This window comes from Primulina tabacum, chromosome 5 (genome assembly GCF_025594145.1).
Source record: "Primulina tabacum isolate GXHZ01 chromosome 5, ASM2559414v2, whole genome shotgun sequence".
Taxonomy (NCBI): domain Eukaryota; kingdom Viridiplantae; phylum Streptophyta; class Magnoliopsida; order Lamiales; family Gesneriaceae; genus Primulina; species Primulina tabacum.
This window is the reverse complement of record NC_134554.1, coordinates 8,733,218-8,755,542: the sequence shown is the minus strand read 5'-3', so window position 1 is coordinate 8,755,542 and position 22,325 is coordinate 8,733,218. Positions and strand designations below refer to the sequence as shown.

Genomic DNA, 22,325 nt, shown 5'->3' with positions numbered 1-22,325 from the left:
CTGTCGTGTTTGCCAATTAATGAAAATACAACTAAATTTGAATTTATATAGTATGTTATTTATTACCATTGTTGTTGTAAATTTATTATTATTATCATGATTATTTTTATTATCAATGAAATTCTCGATTATATTTTTTGTTTTTCACTTTTCATGGTTATTATTATTTTTTAAAAATTTATTTTTTATTAGATATTAGTATATTTAATATTTATTTTTATTTGAAAATAAAAAAAAAAGTGGTGAAGCAAGAAAAATTGATGTGTGAATTCTTATATTTTATCATTAAAAATTAAATAAATACGGAAACGTTTTTATCTTAAAAAGATATAACACATAACGAAGTAATTTTATTTCAAATAATTTTAAAAAATAAATTTAATTTGAGATGTAATAATAAAATGAGACGTGAAAATGGCAAATAAAAGGTGTTTTACAGTTCTTAAATAATAACATGCTTTATTATATGATATTTAGCATAAAAGACTACTTTAAAAACATAGCTTTAAGATGGATTAAAATAAATACAATGCCTATATTATATTATCAATATTTATATGATACATATAATTTATAATTGTGGAGTTTTTTAAAAGACAAAATATTTCATTTCAAATATAATTTAATATTTATTTTGCAATAATCAAAACATTTAATAAAAAAACTAAATCTTAAAATCTACCGTTCATATCAAAACAAATCGAACCGTCTTAAAATATACACAAATCAAAACAAACCGAATCAAATTAGAACATGGTTTGGTTTCCTTTGGTTCATGGTCAAACAAAATCAATAAATTTGGGTTGGTTCAAATCTATTATTGCTATTATTAAGAATCTTTATAATAGAGACAAAATAGTGTCTTGGTCTGTTTTTTGATCTTTCAATTTTACCCTTATGTAATATCAATATTACACTTTGGTTTTTATTTATTTTTAATATCAACAAACATTTTTGTTTTTAATTTTTAATTACAACAATTCAAATAACACTTTAATCCATCGATAATTTATCAAATTTCACTTTAGTCTCTCGATAATTATTAAAAAAAATTTACACACACGCATCGCGTGTGCAAAATAGCTAGTTCTTATAAAACTCGAATCAAACAAATCAAACCATAATCAAACACCGCATATCACACTTTCAATTCTCATATTTTAATTAATTTTTTTGATTAAGTACGATCAACGAGATTATTTAACGAGTTAAAAAACGATCCGTTTAACGAACTGAATTTGAGTCAGACTAGTTAAACAAAATAAATAAACAGAACTCGAGTTATTCAGAGTTTAATAATTTTAAAACGAGTCGAGATCAAATTCAAATATCAAGGTAAAAGCTTGAATACGCTCTATATATATCTTAAATGAAACGAGATCGTGTATTATATTGTTCGTGTAGAAGGCTAATTGATGATTAATCCGCTATCCATAAAAGCGGAGAGAAGAAAGCAGATTACAAAAAAAATATCTGCTGTTGCATTCATTATCTTCATAGCATCATCCACGCCTCACCCCCAACCGATTTTTCTTGCTTCGCCAAACTGAATTATTTTTCTTGGAACATTATCACATGCAAATCCCACTTTTGATTCCTCTGTTTTTGGCTAACCTCAAGCTTAGCGTGTCCAACACGAATTTACTATTGCCCCTAATCGCTGCCTAAACTTAAAAACCCGCAAATTTTTCGTATCATATATAGATTATGGGTTGAAACATGTAGGTTACGGCATCTTGATGGAGTGGGATAGTGATTTGGAGTCTGATCTGAGCTCTGAAGGTGATGGGGAGGAGGGGATTGGAGCTGACTTAGGGTTCTTGTTGAGGAAGAGTGGTGGAGACCAGTCGCCCTTTTCTGTGGACTCTCTTTTGCAGCCTGCGCCTTGCGGTTTTGTTGTTGTCGACGTGTTGGAGCCGGATAATCCCATTATTTATGTCAATTCCGTGTTCGAGATGGTGACGGGCTATCGGGCTGAGGAAGTTCTTGGACGGAATTGGTATTTTTTTTTTGTCTTGAATTCTGTTTTCTTTTCGGAGATGTGATTTTGATTTTGCTTCGAGATTCATCTTGAAGTGAATGTCTCTGTTTGATGCTGCTTTATTACAAGATATGTTGGTGCTGATTCCATGTACATTGGGAAAATCTCATTCTTTTTTTTTTTAAAGAAAAATCCAGTTTGGCTACTTGAGAACATGCTTGCTAATTTTTTCTTTAGTTGTTGGTATAATTTCTGGATGAGAAGTAATTTAACGTGATTTAATTTTTGTGGAACATATATTTGGCTTGACTTGATTTTCTCTTTTTAGACTAGCAACTTTGAATCATAAACTCGATGTCATGTTTTCATTGAAAAGCTTATATGTATGTATCCATTCAATTGCCAAAATTAAGGATTTAGTTTTTCATTAACGTTAAGTTGGCTTTTTTTTCGCCAGTCATATCTTGAGATTAATCTGATTTGATCTTTTCCTTCCAGAGGCGGTTATCAATAGATAGATGTTATTGTCTTGAGCTGGATTTGAACTCTCCACGGGTTCCTGTCTTCACATCACGATTTCGTTGTCTTTAAAATGTTCTGTTATGAGATATATGTTTTCCTCAATAAACATCAAGATAAAGACCTTGGATGCTTTCTGATCCAGTGTGCTTCCTGATCACTGAGTGTTTGGCTATTGTGTGTTTTTTTTAGAAAACGACTATTGCATATTTTATGTAAATGCTATCACTTAGTTATGAAATTTTGATTATTTCACTCCCCCTGCATACAGCTTATGTTCACCTACTTAGATAAGAACAAGATAGTAGTTGGGGAACGATTGCTAATGTAGAATTTTCTTTCAGTAATTTTTTTATTTATTGCAAGATTGTAATTTATTTGTTGTTTAATTGAGTCACTGCACTCAACTTTTGCTTATCAGGGTCAAGGATTCGGTTATAAATTTCATGAGTAGATGATTGACTTTTATGTTAAAATTATGGATGTAATGTGCAGTAAATTTTATGCTAATTCGAGAAGTTGATATCAGTGTTCAATTCATTCTCTCTTTTATTTGTCATATGAATGCCAAGTATTTTCCTAACTTCAGCATGTATGACACTATGATTGTTGAAGCTACCAAGAGATATTTGGTCCTGGTTGATATGTATGATACTAATGTCTCGACTTTGTTCAAATTTCTGTAGCCGCTTCTTGCAATGCAGAGGCCCATTTGCTAAGCGAAGGCATCCTCTAGTGAACTCCTCGGTAGTTGCTGACATGAGAAGATGCATTGAGAAAGGGATTGAGTTTCAAGGAGAACTATTGAATTTTAGAAAAGATGGATCCCCTCTGATGAATAGGCTGCACATGACACCAATATATGGTGATAATGAAACTATAACACATATAATTGGCATACAGGTGTTTGCAGAAACAACCCTTGATTTGGGTCCACTACCTGGATCTTCACCCTCGGAATCTGTGAGGGCACCTGCAAGGTTTAATGTTTCTTCTCGCGAAGTGGTATTAGATGGGAGTCGGAATATTAGCCGTGGGATTTGTGGGATAATGCACTTGAGCGATGAAGTACTTTCTATGAAGATTCTTTCACAACTTAGCCCAAGAGATATAGCATCTATCTCCTCGGTTTGTCGGCGGCTTTATGAGCTAACAAAGAATGAAGACCTGTGGCGAATGGTCTGTCAAAATGCATGGGGTAGTGAAACAACTCGAGTATTAGAAGCTGTGCCTGGCGCTAAAAGATTAGGTTGGGGCAGATTGGCAAGGGAGCTTACCACTCTGGAAGCAGCAGCATGGAGAAAACTAACCGTTGGAGGTGCCGTTGAACCGTCCCGTTGCAACTTCAGTGCATGTGCTGTTGGGAATCGTGTTGTTCTTTTTGGTGGAGAAGGTGTCAACATGCAGCCCATGAATGATACATTTGTATTGGATCTGAACTCCAGCAATCCCGAATGGAAATACGTCAAAGTGAGTTCTCCACCGCCTGGGCGATGGGGTCACACTCTTTCTTGTGTGAATGGTTCTCATCTCGTTCTATTTGGGGGCTGTGGTAGACAAGGCTTGCTCAATGATGTCTTTTTGTTGGATTTGGATGCCAAACACCCTACTTGGCGTGAAATCTCCGGCATAGCTCCACCACTTCCTAGATCATGGCATAGCTCCTGCACCCTTGATGGGACAAAGCTGATAGTGTCTGGTGGTTGTGCTGATTCCGGAGTTCTTTTGAGTGACACTTTCTTGCTCGATCTTTCAATGGAGAAACCCGTATGGCGAGAGATACCAGTAGCGTGGACTCCACCTTCACGTTTGGGTCATACGTTATCCGTTTATGGTGGTAGGAAAATCTTGATGTTTGGAGGTCTTGCCAAAAGTGGTCCTCTACGGTTCCGATCAAGTGATGTGTTCACCATGGATCTTAGCGAGGACGAGCCCTGCTGGAGATCTGTCACAGGCAGTGGTATGCCTGGTGCCGGTAATCCAGGAGGCATAGCTCCTCCTCCTCGACTTGATCATGTGGCTGTGAGTCTTCCTGGTGGTAGAATCCTTGTCTTTGGTGGCTCTGTGGCAGGTCTGCACTCTGCATCCCAGCTCTATATGCTTGATCCAACTGAAGAGAAGCCAACCTGGAGAATTTTAAACGTACCTGGGCGACCTCCAAGATTTGCGTGGGGACACAGTACATGCGTTGTTGGAGGGACAAGAGCTATAGTCCTTGGAGGTCAAACGGGGGAGGAGTGGATGCTGAGTGAGATTCACGAACTATCATTAGCGAGCTCCGTTGTTTAAATCCAACAGCGGGAAAAATGGACATCTATAAGGTTATCAAAAAAAGACATTATTTCGTGTTCAAGAAATTGACACCCATTCTAAGAATCCGTTCCATGGAATCGATTCTGCATAAGAAAGTGCATGACTTGCAAGTCAATGATTAGCAGAACAACCCGATCAGTACTCAGTACCTAAATTTGTTCTCTCTAAGGCACTTGGTTTCACTCCAGCCGATGGCCGGATCCCAGTTTAATTTTGTGAGTTTTGTATAATCGGTTGAAGAAAAATGGCTCTATCATCTCTCTGTCTAGGGTATCAGTACTTTGTAGGTCCATATTAGTAGGTCTGGTTTATGTCATGGATGTGCTGTGCTTCTGGTTGTGTAAGCTGAACTTGGAAGAAATACAACAAAAAAAAAAAGGAGCTGGAAGAATCAACTCTTTCAGTGTGTAATGTTACTGTTACGTTAGATTTCCTCGTGTTTTTAGCCAATGCTGTAATGTTTCACAATTTTGCCGATTAATTATTTAAGGTTTAAGAAGTTGGAATATGTCATATACAATGTAATTTATATAAATTAAGTGTAGATTTCTTCATTAAAAAAATTTAAATATCCATGGTTGCTCGTAATGTAGTCAAGAATATGAGTTTGAGTGATTCGAGCCATGGCATGAAATTTTTTTGAAGTTTTATTTTTTGTTAAGTGCCGGAATCTACCAGCTATCTAACAACTGGTCTTATTTCCAATAATTATAATCTTATTTCAAAGTGTACATGTTACCTCGGGGATTCAAGATAATAGACATATGATGAATTTGGCCATGGATAGAACAGATAAGAAGATAATCAGAACATGCAAGCCACCATGGTTCCGTGGTTCCATGGAAGATCAACAGAATAAGCTAACCACAGAACAATTTCATCGATGGTCATATATAACCATGCATGTCTAATTGGACTGAGTGAGAGGATCCACGTAGTCACCCCCATACATTACGTAGCTTTGTCAGATCGCATCACTGGTTTATCTTCCTTTAGAAAGGAATTAAGCAGTTGACTTCTAATTTCCAGATTATGAGCCAATTTTTTTAGACAAAGACCAAAACTATGCATGCTTTTGACTATGTTACTCAAAATTAAATGGTTCTTAAAATAAATCACCAAGTCAATTATTATCGAGGTAAAATTATCTAGCATCTTGTAGCGAGCGAGACCACCAAAGGAAGAACTTGCATACTATACTGGCTACTCTTAACACATAAGATACAGAGAATTATGGCTTTAGTGCATCAGAATCAATGAATCATACAGATGAATTGATATACAAGATGAGTCTTGGAAGATTTTCAAGAAAAATCGTAATAAGAGCCCCAAACATGAACATCAGAACAAAAGTAAGTAATATCTTTCCAACGTACACCGAACTGATCAGTGATTGTGGTTCAGACCTTGTAGAATGTGAATCAGCAAGACCCTGTTGAGATGACAATGCATTATTAGATAGCCTTTGTAAATAATGGTAGTCGTGAGCCAACAATTCCTATTAAGAAAACTATGCAACGTATAGCATACAAAAAATTAGGTATTCACTTCTCTCTTTTTTCTACCCCAAACTGCAATGTTAAGCAACTAACACGGTAGGGGAATATATTATCGTCATTGATGATCTCTCGGTAACTAAATTTTACCGATAATACCGTAGAAACCAAGAAATCACAGATATAACAGTCTTCCATTTGCCTCTTACATTAATGTCGTTCAAAATGCCACTCGTACAAGAATCACAATCAAGAAGTGTTTTTTTTAGAAATGAATCAAGAAGTGTTTTTCATGCAGCATTATCGAGGTAGCATAAGATCACCACTGATTTCCCTGCCACCAAAATCATCTTATCTCGGGAAAACCAAAAATATCAATTGCCTAACAGATCTAGCTTACATGTTTTTGTAAGGAATTTGGTGAGCATAAAAGTTGAAGTTATGCAAGTGCCTATATCTTGGACAGGATAGCTAAATGCATATCATGAGTACACAGTATGAAAAGTAAAGTTTTTGTGAAAAGAGCAGGATGTGTCACCAAATCACAAAAGAATCAAGACTTTCCTTTTAAGGATTTACACTTGATTTTGTTTTTTCATGGTTTTCTTTAGAAAATGAGTATATATTTGTATTAGACATGGTTTGAGGCTGGAAAAAGGTTACAACATACAATGGAGTTTGGATTCAGCAAGAATTAAAATAAAAGTTTATAAAGCTAAGCTTTTTTATTCTTTTTTTTTGGGGGGGAAAAAGCGTAAGCATATTTATGTTTAGATATAATAGTAAGAATTGTTTTTTTTTTATTTGAAAAGGTAAACACAGGCTTTAACAGCCACATTTTCTAAATTCTTAATTTCAGCATATTGAACACTATTTTAAGCTCAGAGGTCTAACCCACCGGCTTTTTCCGAATCAGCTTCTTCATCCAAACGCATTCAATACCACACTGCTCAAACCAATTTCTCATGATTTTTTATATGGCAAGGGTCAATCAAAAGCCACCAGCTTTCTGACATCTTATTTCTAAGCAACCTAATCCCAACAATAATACATCCAAAAAAATATCAGACACAGGAAACCACACATCATAGAACTACATGCCATCTCCGGGCTTGTCCTTTCACAATCTCCTGTAGATTAATCTTGTTTTACATGAATGTCATTTAGTCAAAACTCATAATTCAAAGATTTCGCACCAAAACTCGTACCTTAGCAGATACTTTCCGAACTCGAGTTGGTTCAATGTGTACCCCTTTATCACCTATTAAAAAAACACAGTAAAGAAAAGGATATAAGTAACCTTGTGACCCGCAACTCGCCTACTGGTGGTGATCACAATTTGGGTTCATATATAAAAAACCAGGGGTGGATCAAATGGGACAATAAGCGACGTTCCCCAAAATTCAAAAATTTCATCGGTACTTTTTATTAAAAAATTGAATCACCATATGAATGAACCACAGTCCGCAACTTCCAATCCGGACCATACTTAACGAGCACTGAATTGGGGCCAAAGCTAACTGGCTCTTCTTCCCCTTCTTTCACTGCCTCGATGTGTGAAGCAAGTGTAATATTCTCAATACCACCACTGTCATTTTTATTATGTAGCCTCTTATTTATCAAATTCACCGCAAAACCCGCTTCAGTACCAGAAGAAAAACGCAGAATCTTGCCTGAACCCCTGCATTCTACCTCCACAAACTACAAATTTGAAACATACTCTCCAATTAATTATTGAAATAACAATCTGCATAATGAAAAGGAAAAAGAATTGGACTTCAAAAGCGCGAGAATTCTATTTTAATTAACTAAAAATCAAAATCTTGAAATAACTATCAATCATCAAACCATGATTTTCAATCAACTTCTTGTTTATAAAATTCACAAGAAAACTTTTAATCCTGCCTGAACTCATGCAAGACACAAATGTAATCTTTACAGAATGGATTTCCTCAACTCCATCAAGAATCCGAGCGGCGATACACATGCATAAATTAGAATTCAAATGGGCATTCTAAAATTGTATTATAACACCTAAAAATCAAGATTTAGGACAATCGTAGAAGAATCAATGACTTCTTCTGGCCAGAAAATATGAAGAGAGTGATGGAGCTCACCGGTGGAGGTGCCTGAGGATGTTTGACTTCTGTATTAGCTTTGTCCTCAGCCATATGAATCAAAAAGGTACGATGATTGCAGAATGTTTATCGAGATTCACGCGTATCATAGAAATTTCTAGGGTTGACTGGGAACATTAAGAATCAGTTTTGGATCAGCAAAAGGTAAAAGGAAAATATGTAAACATCTAATACAAACACGCCTCGTTTGTAAATTTCTGATGGTGGAAAGGTACGAAGATTCTCACCGGCAATTATTCCATGTCACAAAATTGGGGAAAATTCGGGGAAAAGGGAGTACACTACGAAGTATTTAAAAAAACGATCGATAATTCAATTTACTTAAATGTCCTTGTATTTTAAATGTAAATATATAATTAAATTTGATTACATATATATATTTACTTTAAACACGTTATTAATTCTCATCAGTCGACTCAACCTAAATCCTCTCCATCGACCCCCTTTTCATTTCTTTTCCGACTACAATTCTCAACACAAATCGACGGAATGGCTAATAATAATCTGATAATATTAACGTTAATTTCGAGTTATTATTTATTTTCGTTGATCGATCGAGACTGATTGGAGAAGAAAATTTCGATCACGTTTTGGTCGACCCAAGCGTGAGTCGACCAAGTTTAGATCGACCATCTATCAATGGTCGACCAAAGACCAAACAATGGTCCACCATTGTTTGATCGACCAATGGTCGACCATTGCTTTGGTCAAAGACCAATTGTTGGTCGACCAACAATTGGTCTTTGGTCGACCAAACAATTGGTGACCAATTGTTTGGTCGACCAAAGCAACAATTGGTCGACCATTTGTTGCTTTGGTCGACCAAAACAATGGTTGGGTCTATCCAAGCTTGACGCTTGGATCGACCAAAAAATAGCGTAGGTCACCCACGTTGTCGACCTAATGACAGCTCCAATACATTGGGTCGATCATGGTCGATTAAATTGATTTTGGGTCGACATATCTCGATTTGGGGAAAAAGACTCGTAAGTTTTAATTGAAAGAAGATGTGTGTCGACAGAGAAGAAAAAGAAGTGGAGAATTAATAAAATTAAATAGTTTAATTGCAGTTAATGTAATACTCAAAAGTCAACTCCTTGTTTCTTAAAAAAAAATCAGAATCCTTATTTTTTAAATACTTTCTATCTCACTCTTACTTTTTTAACTGACTCAATTGTTGGCCCATAAAAATAAGAAATGAGTTGGGACGAAGAGTGTGCTGAGTAACTATGGTTAAAAAAATGTGGGATAATCATACTTTCGACGTGGTGTTGAGATCTTATAAGTCTAAAATCCACATATCTTCGATGCGATGTTGAGATCTTATAAACCTAGAACAAGTATAAGAAACATACTCTGAAAAAAGTGATAAATAAATATTCTAAATTATCTCGATAATAAAAATTAATGATTTTGATCTCGATTTCTTCATGAGCCCTTCCATGTTTGTTCAAAACTAATGCATATCAATACAAAGATGTCGAATGAGGAAAATTCTATGCACACCAAAAAATCAATTGATCACATATATATTGATAAATATTCATGAATAAATAATTTCGTAGATGGAATTAGGGATGTCAATGGTACAGGACGGAGGCGGGTTTGCCATCCCCATCCTCGTCCCCGAATTCCATCCCCACCATGATCCCCGTCCCGATCCTGTTTTTTCGGGTTCGAGGAATCCCCAAACCCGAAATTTCGAAGATCAACTTATCATCCCCGTCTCCATCCTCATTTCAAAAATATTAATATGTCAAAACGATGACGGATTCGGAATTTTTCTCCAACCAAAACTTTTTATTATCTATTGTTATTAATGATAATATTAATATTATTATTATTTTAAAAAATAATTATATTATTATATTAATAATAATAATAATAATACTATTATTTTATTATTTATATTATTTTCGGTACGGGTTCGGGGATGTGAACAGTAATTCCATACCCGTCCCGAACTATATCGGGGATTTAAAAAAATCTTCGAATCCGAACTCGAATCCGAAAAAATCGGGGATCCCTATCTCCGTTTCGTATTTTTTTCGCGGGGCTCTAAAATCTAAATTCATGAGAAAAGTTGACATCCCTAGAGCAACTTGACCTCTATACAATCATATGACCCCACATTTAACGAAAGATGCTCCATTATATATTTGGCTATATATCTCCTGGAAGAATGCAATCACGCTTCTACTTGACAGTTTTTATATTTGACCTATTTGATTACATTACATAGTGTGAAATAACAAGGAAACAAATAAATCCGAAATTTTTTAGAGCTTTGAAGTTGGATTTTTCTGCTACTCCCTTATTGCGTACGGAAGAAAAGTTGTAGTTTTCAGTCAGTTTCAAAACATCAAGTAGCTTTCATAAGTTGTTCTGTCATTAAATAATACTTTCTAATACAGAATTATCGAGAGAGTTTAATGCTATAAAGACCAAAGAAAAAGCTCAATAGATTCTAAGTTTAGACAAGTTTGGTAATTTAAACACCAAACAAATTGCCTTCGTGAAATATCAACAACATCAAACCCCCTATGTTAAATTAGTTAAGGGTTTTTACGATCTCTAAGATAAAAGGATTTCTTAAGTTTGCCATCATCTAGAACTTGTAAGACACATTTTTCTAAAATATTTTTGCTTTATGGTGATATCATTTTACTCATAAAAGGGGACAAAGATGAGACAGGAATCCTTCTGCCACCCCTTTCATATACAGCAGAAAATAAAATAAATTGTACACCCTCTTCTCCTCTAAGAAAGTTTTATCTAGTGAGGCAGAGAAATCATTTTGTTTTGCTTTAAATCAGACTAGTTAATTCTCTGGCTGATTCGCATGTGAAACTCATTTGGCTTCTTCGTCAAACGGTGTAATGCTGCTGGATTGTCTCAATGTCGAGCCCTTTAAGCTTGACGACTGATTCGACGTGTCCTTTAAGGGTATGCAACTCCCTCAGCCTATTGCAAGAGCAAAAATAAAATGAAAGCAGATCATGTTTTCACTACATGTGGAATGTTTTCTTGAAAAAAAGGAAGTAAAACCGGATCAATATCTATATACCTCGCTATCTCAGCTCTCCTCTTGGCTTGTTCAGCGATTTCGGACAGTTCCCTGTAGCTGCTCTTCTCATTGAAAATATTTGAAGCTTCCGGTGTTTGGAGGCCGTGTAAAGTTCTTTGAGCGAGAGCCCATTGAGCTTCCCTCTCCTCTTTTCCATAATCTTTCTTGGTTGTGAAAGCAGTCTGTTTCAAAGAAGACAGAAACAAAGATACTAAACCAAGGTATATGCAGAATCGTTTTATCGCCATATCAAAATGCATGGGTGGTGATACTTGCCTACTTAAATCCTTTTAACCGTGAAAAAAGGGCAAATCACAATATTTTGGAGAAAGGTTTTGATTATGTTCTACAGAAATTGTGAACATATACCTTGTTGTCATACAAATTCTGCCAAGCCTTTCCACTTAAGATATAACGGATAGCAAACTTCATTAAGTCAAGTGGCACATAGAAAACGATACTGTAAAGCCAGATTACACCAGCCCATCCCCAACCACATCCTTTGATTCTAGCAAATTCCCAGTTGGCATACACGGCTACAAGAGTAGCGACCTATGCAAAAAAAATCGGTTTTCCAAGGGTTAAAAGTCAGACCATTTTAACAAGTCAACATGTTTTCCATGGTATGTCTAGGATAGGTAAATCTTACCAATTGTGCAATGATGAATGCAGTCACTAACAGAAATCCAGGGCGTTCGACAAATGACCAACTGCGTGACCTGGTCACGAAAATGAGGGCCTGGCTAACAATGCTAACTTGTAAGTATAGAGCAGCCATCATTTCGTACTCACTGTCTCGAATATTTTTAACTCCAAATTTGTCCTGCATGGCTCACAAAATTTGTTTAAATCATTAACGCGAATGCAAAAAAAAAAATGTATGAAAACAGTGACAGATTGATATTCGTTACATGGAAGAAGTCGGTTTTATGCATCAGCCAGAAGAATATAACAGTCATCAATGCAAGGTAACCTCCAAGTACAATGCCGGTGGCAAAAATCTCCTTCAATTTCCAGCTATCTGGCCACGGAGATGGCTTCACCCTATCTTTTGAGATGGTCATAATTGTACCTATGTAAACAAGATTTGTTAATTTATATTCCCACGTTTTTTGGGGAGAAAAATATGAAAAAATGGACGACGTCGGAAAAATTGGAATGCATAATCTGACAAATTACCATCATTAAGGATGGCAATTATCAAAACCATGAAGGGAGAGAAATCGAACTTCCAAATCAAGGCGATAAGCATGAAACCAAACTGCAAACAAGAATTGAATGATACGAGGACTGAACATGTCAAAGTACTTTAGATCATTAAATGCTACAATCAGCTTACCACGATACGGATGGTGATTGACACTGCGTATATCTGCAAAACAAAAACAAAGAACACTTTAACTTGCGCTGGACCTATCTAAAGATTAGAATATATCTTCAACATGATAATTTTATGATCGAGTCAAAGATATCCTTTCACATTAATTCTAACATACCTTCATCTATATAAAGGGGGAATTATATCTTTCTAATTAAGTGTGACCTATAGAGTTTTGTCTTGTTTTTGTCTTTTAACATTGTGTATAAGATGAAAGTGATTATGGTTGAACCACATAAATCTTGTGTTGTATCACATTCTCTCTTTGCTAAAGTTCTATTATCAATAAATTCAACAATCTGTTTCATGCTAATGTGTAGATTAAATAGAAGGAAAACGGATGAAACTAACTGTGTAATTCTTCATTCTTTGGAAAATAGCTCTGCTCGTCAACACTGCACTAATGATGACACTAAGCCCAGGTTCTGTTAGCACAATGTCAGAAGCACCTCTTGCAGCATCAGTAGCATCAGCAACGGCGATCCCAATGTCTGCCTTCTTCAGAGCAGGGGCGTCGTTGACACCATCTCCTGTCATTCCAACAATGTGCTTCCTCTCCTGTAACTTCTTCACTATTTCATATTTGTGCTCTGTACGGAACAAAGAATGCAGTAAATTTCCCCTTTTCGGGGTTCCAAATAGAAGAAATTCTTAGATTAAAATACAAGTTTAAAAATCAAGAAATGTTTAAAGATCACCAACCTGGAAAGACCCCAGCAAAACCATCGGCCTTCTCAATCAATTCTTCTACAGGAAGGCCAGCTATAGACTCATCCTTGTGTTGCCCAAGCAATGAAGCTGATGGATACATGTTTACTCCCATCCCAAGCCTACGTCCAGTCTCCTTAGCAATCGCAAGTTGATCGCCTATATCAGAGAAACAGTAATGATTGATGGATAAATTTAGAAGAAACAAAATGTGGCTTCAGCACGGCTGCATATCCTTGTGATGAATCATTCAATTACCAGTAATCATTTTGACATTTACTCCAAGATTTAGTGCCCGGCGGATGGTTTCTGCGCTATCGTGTCTCGGTGGATCAAAAAGAGATAGAAGCCCAACAAATTGCCATGGAGCACCATGGCTCTCTTTTGTCTTTTCTGGCACTTCCTGCAAATATAAAAACATTTATGTCATATACGCACTGCTGCATGTGGAAACGTCGGACACTCAGGCAAGCAGTTTATAACAAACCTGTCTGGCAACAGCCAAGGAGCGTAGCCCACGCTCAGCAAATTTGTCAATTACACCGTGAACTTTTTTCTTCAGGTCTTCCTTGCAATTGCACAGAGTCAAAATCTGATTCAAGAGAAAGGGAAAAACAAAGAAAAAGGATACTTAGTATGATATGGTAAACTGCAAGAATAATACCCTAATGTGCTACATCAGATTCTTCTAACAACTTTTTCGAAGAGTCAGACAAATGCGAAGTATTTGTGAGTGGAGCCTTTTATACGCTGCCATGCTTTCATGGGCCCGTGGACTCCACACACGATCTTGTATTAAAAAAAGATAAGTGTACCTGTTCAGGGGCTCCCTTGCTGGCACGATGCCAATTCCCATCTGAATCAATATAAGTCAAAGCCGTCCTCTTATCCACGGGGTTGAAGGGGAAGAAATGCAACTCCTTGATGCCAGCTCTAGCCTGGGAATCGTAAACATGTTCTGTTTTATAGATCTGAAATTTTGAACACACAATCTTTATAAAAGATGTGTACCTCCTTTGGATCAGCGAGTGTGCCAACAATAGCAGCATCAATAGCATCTTGATTTTCAGTTCTTGAAGCCCTTGCAGCAAGAAGCAGAACAAGATCGGGATCCACCCCTTTTGCAAAAACCTCAATCAAACTTTTATCAACAGTCAGCTTGTTAAGAGTCAAAGTTCCAGTCTTGTCACTGCACAAGACGTCCATTCCTGCCATTTCTTCAATGGCAGTCATTCTCTTCGTGATGGCGCCTTGCTGTGACAGCCTGTGGGATCCAATAGCCATCGTCACAGACAAGACGGTGGGCATAGCGATCGGAATGCCTCCAATCAAGAGAACGAGGAGATTGTCGATACCCTTCCTATATGGCCTGTGCTGAATCGGGTACATCACGATTATCTCGGCCAGCATACCAATGGCGATCGAACAAATGCAGAAGTTACCGATTGCTGTGAGAACTTTCTGGAAGTGTCCCACTTGGTTTGTGCTGTCCACAAGATGAGCCGCTTTCCCGAAGAAGGTATGGACACCAGTGGCGATGACTACTGCTTCGATTTCACCTTGTTTGCAAGTGGAACCCGAGAAAACTTCGTCGTAAGGATTCTTGGTTACTGGAAGGGATTCTCCCGTGAGGGCGGATTGGTCAATCTTTAATGGATCACCTTCGAGCAAACGGGCATCAGCAGGGACAATGTCTCCCAATTTGATACTTACTATATCTCCAGGAACCAGAATGGCAGCTTCCTGCTCGCTCCATTGACCATCTCTGAGGACCTATTTTCAAGAAACCATCCAAAACTAGAAGCTGGTGAAAATCAAGTAACAAGCAATGATATGAACAGGAAATTCCATGGGTTTCCATTATTAGAATTGAAGATAGGTTTACTTCATTAATGGGATAAGAGAACATTATTGTGTCGAAAACTTGAACTACACCACACCTTAGTTTTAGGAGCAAGACCAGCCATAAGGGCCGCAGCAGCGTTTCCCGCATTGTTCTCTTCGATGAAACTGATAGTAGAGTTGATTACGAGCAAGCACACAATACCAACAAAGTCTTGCCAATCCGGCGGTTTTCCACCACCATTAGCAAGAGCAATCGCCATGATAGCCGCAGCTTCCATAACCCATGACAGTGGATTCCACATAAAGCCGAGGAACTTGAGAATTTTGCTCTCCTGAATCAACATGACACAAATTATGAGAATCATATGCAACCCAATTGTTATCATATCCAAGGAAACAAAACTCGTAAATACCTTTTTCTCTTCCAGTTTGTTGGGCCCAAAAATTTGAAGCCTTGTGGCTCCTTCTTCAGAACTCAACCCTTCACGAGTGCATTTCAACTGCTCGAAAACTTCCTCGATCGGAACTTTTTCCTGTTATTTGGTAGATAAGAGGAACATAGTGTTAACAACTCATACATGATCAAACGTCTGTCGTTCTTAAAACCATCCCAAGACATGTTTAAAATCGTTCAGCCATGTAAAAATATCATATAAATTATTTCTTCATAAAATCTTGTTCAAAAACCAAAATATATTATTTCTAAGCTGCTTATACCATTGTGAACAACTATGTTTCATATTAAGTTCAGCTTCCATCTCGGTTCCATTGGTTATATTATCTCGATCTTCCCTCGTAGGATCACATCCATACTCACAAATGCCTTCGAAATCGAACGTTTGTAAATGTTGTAATCGTGCATTCGTAATATCTTCTTCAACTACAAACAATCCTACACTTGTTCTAATAAGCCAATTATCTAGCTTATGTAATGAAATTGTTATATAAACATTGTTTTAATATTTCATGAAAAGATTAAGTTACTTTTCATCCTTTAAAGATATAGTTAAACAGGAGGGACCGGGCCCAAATGGATTTCTAGCCAGCGAAAATGGCTTAAATTCAACATCACATGAACCCCACGCGCCAAAGTGGAATCCGATGCCACGCTACTTTCTTGTTAGTATAGTGCATGACTAATCGACTTCTCCATTAAAGAAAAAGTATCGTACCCAAACTCATCGTGCGTTACGTGCATATATATTAAATTTTTTTTTAATGTTCAATAAATTATCGTGTAAAAAATTTAAAGATCAGATTATAATTAAAAACTGTGCATACTAAATTTTATAAGATTTTTTCTAAACATTTACTGTGCACAAAATTATAGTCTATATTACTTCTCTAAATCGATATGAAATATAAAAAAAATGGATAAAAGATGTTGCAGTTGATAAAAAAAATAAAAAAATGCAAGAGATGATTATTTAATTACTCAATTAAAAATCTATACTATATTATCGTCTTATTTATCACATTAAAATGAGTAAATATAATTTATCAGGAAAATAATTAAAAACGTCTCGATCTGAATAGTAAAAAGAGCCCGAGATGGCGTGGCATGAAATAAGGAAACAGTTAGAAAAACTAAATTAATAAATAAAAAGAGTTAAAGTACTACGGAACCAGTACAACCAAATTGACCTTTAATATACAAATTATTAAAATTATATATATATATATATATAAATAATTTCTGAAAATCATAATTTTTTATATTTATTTAATTACTGCTGACAAAAAATTTCGAAAACTAAACATGAAAACATAGAATTTACTTTCTATAAATTTTCCAAAAGAAATTAATTGCGAAGAAAGCGTGCATATTTGTTAATTTTACTTGTTTTGTTTACACACTAACTACTAAAAGATAGTGAGAAAATATTATATCTAATTTTTTTTATTTACTGAAAAATTCATAAAAATAAAATTTAATATATTTATAACCAAGATATAACTATTATCGTATCTAATCTTCCGAGTTTCAAATTTAAAAAAAAAATTAACTACATCATTTCACCATATCTATTTTTCAATGCATAAAACATGTAATATTTTTTTCAAATCACAATTAATAATTTGAAAAACACTAAAAAATAATCAATCAATTTCAATTCAGTTAAAAACACGAGAGACGAGATCAAAATTTCTACTTTAGACAAATTCATTCACTTAAAAAATCTACAAACATTAATAAAAAAATCAAGAACACACACACACACATTACATTTTTCATCCAGAAAATGTATGAAAAACTTTAGAGAAAAAAAAACACTTCAGAAAACAGAAATTCCCAGAAAACGAGAATTTGATAATAAGAACAAGAGAAGAACGAAAGGAAAAAAATACCAGATCAACAGTCTCATTCTTGATTTCTTCGAGGCTCAGAGCTTTATCCCCACCCATCTTCAGTCTCACCTCTGCTTCTGCTGCAGATTATGATACAGAAGAAAAGAGAGAAATTTTTGGGTTTTTTTTTAAAAAAAATTATTATTGGAAGGCAAAAATTTAATGCTCAGTGAATCATTGAATGAGAAGGGTTCGTGTACATATAAATACTATCGAGGAAAGGGAAGTAATTGGCTCTCCTCATTTCGGAGTCTTTGGCCATTGCACTGCCCATTTATATACATATAATTATTATATATATATATATATATACAGTTTTGATATATATATATATATATATATATATATATACATGCACCTTTTTTCTTTTCATAAGAAGACTATTATTATTATTATTATTATTATTATATATATATATATGACCGCCGAATGTTTTTTTTTACCCCTTTCAAATGGCCTTTTGTATATTTTATTTCCACTTTGACATTATTTAATTCAAATTGATCAAGTAAGAAAAATAATATGTAATTTATTTGTCATTAATAAGGGGTGTCTTTCCCTAATATATAATTGTCATTAATAAGGGGTGTCTTTCCCTAATATATAATATAATATTATATTATAAAGTAATAAATGTCCGAATCGCGATTTTTGGGATGACTAATTAGGATGTAGAAAAATCAGCACAAATGGGTGAGGAAGTGCTACCGATGAATGATTAGAGTAAATTGATTTATTTGCGATATATAATTTTGTTACGTTGTATACTTTATGTGCTCATAGATGAGATAACTCATTTTTATTAGATTTTATGAAATATATCAAAATTTTATATTTATTATATACATGTCACTTTATTGGTGGTCACATAGATAAGTATCGGATGTGAGCAATATAACAAAACTATATACGTGCGTGGTTTTTTCGTGTAGAAACACAAAATGCCCTACTTGTGCTAGTTTGATTTAATGATCGGGATTTGTAGAAATCATCTTACTAATTAAATGTCTTTTCTCACCCTGAAACGTTATTCTATCTAGTTTGTAGAAAAATAGTGACTTGGACTTCTGCGCGATAGACTAAAAAACTATGATAATTTAAAAGAAATTATCAGCTTTATTTTATTTTTTTAAAAAAATTGATGTAATATATGATTTTATAGAATTGTTGAAAAAAGAATGAGCCATATAATATTTATAATTATATTATTAATTACATTTACTGGCTCGATCCATGCTTGATTGCTCCATATATTTATTTGTTTTAACTTAATTAATTTAGTTAATTAATTTAATATGGATCAAAATAGGTTATATTATAAATTTTCGAGTTCGGGGTTCGATTCTAAAACAAAGAGGAAAACGATTTCTTCTTGATTTCGACCGAACGATGTCTTGTAATACCGAATGTTTGTCATTCTCACTTTAAATTCAATGAGACATTCTTTCACATGGTTCTCACGCATGACCTTACATGAAAAATATATACGGCCCGACTTATGGCGCAAGGTATTACGCTCACCGCTGGTCGAATCAACCGAAGTGGTGACAGTGTGAATATGGAAAAACAAGAGAGATGGGACGCATCGGGCTGCTAAACTTTACTCAAATGCCGTTCAAAGTGGAGTACAATTGGGTCCCAAAATTTGATAGGAAGAAGTCTCCACCACCCTTTTTCACCGGTCAACATGCCAACCATTATTGCGATGCTGTTAATTAAATAAATGGCAATAAAAGCAATACATATCTAAATTCGTCTACAAACGGACGGTTTACTTAGATTCTACCCCGAAAATACAACAAATTTGGTACAAACTTCTCCTGTGAAATCCTGATATTGCTAAAAATCTCATGAAAAAACAATTTATTAACTCCGTACACATATCTCCGTGTTATCGAATCTTTAATATAGAGAAAAATATATATTTTAAGAGATATATGTGTTCAAAATTTAAAAACACGGATAATTGAATTGATAATCATGAAAAGTTTTCAACAGTATCTTGATTTCACACCAGTAGTATACACAATCTCCATTATGGTGTTTAACCAAACGATTGATGGTCGAGGCTATGCAACTATTTAACGTTACTTTTTTGAACTTCTAAAAAATATTATATGATGAATGATTTTAATTTATTACGGATAAAATGGTTATTTTTGCAATTAATAATAAATCAAATAGGATACCGCTATAAAATCAGATGGAATCATTTTTTTCTTGTTAATTTTATTTTTAATTAATAATGTAATTATTGAGACACGGCTGAATAAATAAAATATTTTTGAATGCGATATGATTTTCTGTGGCTGATTATGAGTCTAAATCAATCCCTTTAATTGAATTTTCGGTTTTAGAATTTTTTTTAAAAAAAAAATCGTAATATTTGGTTATTAATCAAATTCCACGAACTACAACAACCTCAACAAATCTACGAATGCACCATATATGGATGTAGTGATAAAATTTACCGCCTATGTTAATAATTTCGAAATGAAAATTCATCTTATAAATAGATAACACATCCACAAGATTGGATTTATCTTATACTTACTCAAACGACAAAGAGATAAAGTTTAAATACAATCAAGAAATGAGACCAAAAATATCCTAAAGAGTATCCGAGTTAGTGGAATATCTGAAAATTGACCGATGGTCAGAAGTTCAATTCTTTATATCGACATTTTCTTGGGCGAGCTTGTTACGCAGATCTTGCATATGTTATATTTTCATGTAAATATGTTCTTTACGTTAAGAACACTTTTAAAGGAGAACCTCTCGTCTTCCCTTAGACAAGTGGGTTGAAAAGGTATAATTAGTGGCACAAGTAGGAAGCATTTCTCCATATGAATAAAAAATGATAAATTGGTCTTACTTCGGTTCTATTTTTGTTATGAACGTTACGTATTTTATAACCGAGAATTCGTCGTTTTGTTAAAAGTTATGACTGATGGTAACAATACAATTTCAATGTTTTAGCATCAATTATCGTGCGAAAATATAAAAATAAATCTTCATCCTTCACGATTTTGTCGTCTTAGAATTTAGAATATTAACGTTGGTAATAGGGTTAATTTGTAAAGCTTTCGAGTAGAGTAGGTTGTCGGCTCAATAATTTTGGTAAATGATCAATTTAAGTTATGATGTGATATTTTACAAATTAAAGCTTAACAGATCAATTTGAATATTAATTGATATATTTTCGGAAAAACCAATTTCTACCGCAAATATAGTCTTGCTAATACAAATATTTGGTGTTCTAATAATGTTTGAGGTATTTGGGATTTTAAAGTGCAGTGTATCTAATTTTCTTGAAATGTACGTAGATTATATTAATAAAAGGGAAAATTATTTTTTCCTTCCACTATATTTTGAGCTGTACGATTTTGGTACGCTATGATATCAGATTAAGTTTCATTCATGTATAAATCATTTTTTGGCAATTTCGATATCTTTTTTTCTAATTTTAATCTTTTTCCATGAAAATGTTTACATGAAACTAGGCACATCAACCTTATGTTAGCGTTACAACAAAGTAACCTAGATAAAAATATTATGTCGCAATTTTCCTTTAATAATTTTTTTTTGTGTATTTGGAAAGCTAAATTTAAGTAATAATTATAGGCATACGGTACAATAAAAACGACATGCGATTGAATCTTGAAATTAATATAATTGAAAATTGGGTCGAATTACGTATTTCATTTCCGAAGAATGGAACATGTCCTCCTTAAATCACGTTCCCCTTGTTTGTTATATTTCTAAAAATACGTAAAAAAAAATATGCGACATTTAATTTACATGTGCATAATGGTGGAACCCATCAGTCACGGGCCAAATATATACACGGCTACCAAGTTTAATGGACAGGAAATCTTTGATTCCGTACGTCTGTATTTCTTACCTTTATTTTATTTATGAGTCGTCTCATATGTCGATATGATACGATTTCATAGGAGTTTTTGTGATCATGAAATACCTTGACAGATATTTTCTCACATATGAAGCTCATATCTAGATGATCTCTGAAATTTCACTTTGGACACATTATTTAAACGTATTTCGAGTTGATGTAAAACTCGATGTATTAGCCTTAACTTACTCACTTTTCAAGTTATTTGATGTAAAATTTACCATGTTATACCATGAATTTCTTCTAATAAATTTAATTTGTATTTATTATGAATTTGAAATAGTTTTTTAGTCTTCAAATATAACTTCAATTGCATGGCCAAATAATGAAATAATTTCAAATTGACCTAGTCTATACTTTATGAAAATCTTTGCCCTTAAATATGTAAATTAATGAAATTGGAATTATTATTCATCTACCTGTCTTACCTAGCTAGGCATTATGCCTTTTTATTGTCCATAGCTTGTCTACCTGATTAATTAGTTTAGATATTATTCTAGAAATTAATTATGACATCATACTATAATATTCTTTACACCTTCATTTTTTAAATTCTAAATTTCTATGACTCTTATAAATTATTAATAATATTATAATTTAAAATACTATATATTTTTT

The 22,325-nt window shown here is 34.3% G+C and overlaps 3 protein-coding genes across 5 annotated transcripts; 1 reads left to right on the top strand and 2 right to left on the bottom strand.

Annotated features, from left to right (window-relative positions):
- The first annotated feature begins 1,414 nt into the window (after positions 1–1,414).
- Positions 1,415–5,258, top strand: LOC142546219 (adagio protein 1-like). Its single transcript, XM_075653814.1, has 2 exons — positions 1,415–1,999; positions 3,187–5,258. Exons 1-2 carry the CDS (start codon positions 1,740–1,742, stop codon positions 4,787–4,789), a joined length of 1,863 nt encoding a protein of 620 aa, XP_075509929.1. The 5' UTR covers positions 1,415–1,739; the 3' UTR covers positions 4,790–5,258.
- A 777-nt stretch (positions 5,259–6,035) lies between these two features.
- Positions 6,036–8,694, bottom strand: LOC142546218 (uncharacterized). 2 transcript variants are annotated; one of them, XM_075653813.1, is made up of 5 exons: positions 8,675–8,694; positions 8,427–8,554; positions 7,755–8,010; positions 7,518–7,570; positions 6,036–6,245 (listed from the first exon to the last, which is right to left on the bottom strand). In XM_075653813.1, the coding sequence occupies exons 2-5, from the start codon at positions 8,478–8,480 to the stop codon at positions 6,075–6,077; spliced, it is 534 nt and encodes a 177-aa protein (XP_075509928.1). In that variant the 5' UTR covers positions 8,481–8,554; positions 8,675–8,694; the 3' UTR covers positions 6,036–6,074. The 2 variants fall into 2 exon arrangements, with proteins under 2 accessions (XP_075509928.1, XP_075509927.1); XM_075653812.1 differs by lacking the exon at positions 8,675–8,694 and having other exon boundaries at positions 8,427–8,668.
- A 2,343-nt stretch (positions 8,695–11,037) lies between these two features.
- Positions 11,038–18,053, bottom strand: LOC142546217 (plasma membrane ATPase 4). Of its 2 annotated transcripts, XM_075653810.1 has the most exons (16): positions 17,795–18,052; positions 15,859–15,978; positions 15,541–15,777; positions 14,612–15,373; positions 14,416–14,538; positions 14,088–14,192; positions 13,859–14,003; positions 13,595–13,759; positions 13,244–13,482; positions 12,854–12,886; positions 12,694–12,775; positions 12,426–12,586; positions 12,164–12,337; positions 11,884–12,066; positions 11,515–11,696; positions 11,038–11,411 (listed from the first exon to the last, which is right to left on the bottom strand). In XM_075653810.1, the coding sequence occupies exons 1-16, from the start codon at positions 17,849–17,851 to the stop codon at positions 11,315–11,317; spliced, it is 2,865 nt and encodes a 954-aa protein (XP_075509925.1). In that variant the 5' UTR covers positions 17,852–18,052; the 3' UTR covers positions 11,038–11,314. The 2 variants fall into 2 exon arrangements, with proteins under 2 accessions (XP_075509925.1, XP_075509926.1); XM_075653811.1 differs by lacking the exon at positions 12,854–12,886 and having other exon boundaries at positions 12,694–12,804; positions 13,240–13,482; positions 17,795–18,053.
- Positions 18,054–22,325: the final 4,272 nt, after the last annotated feature.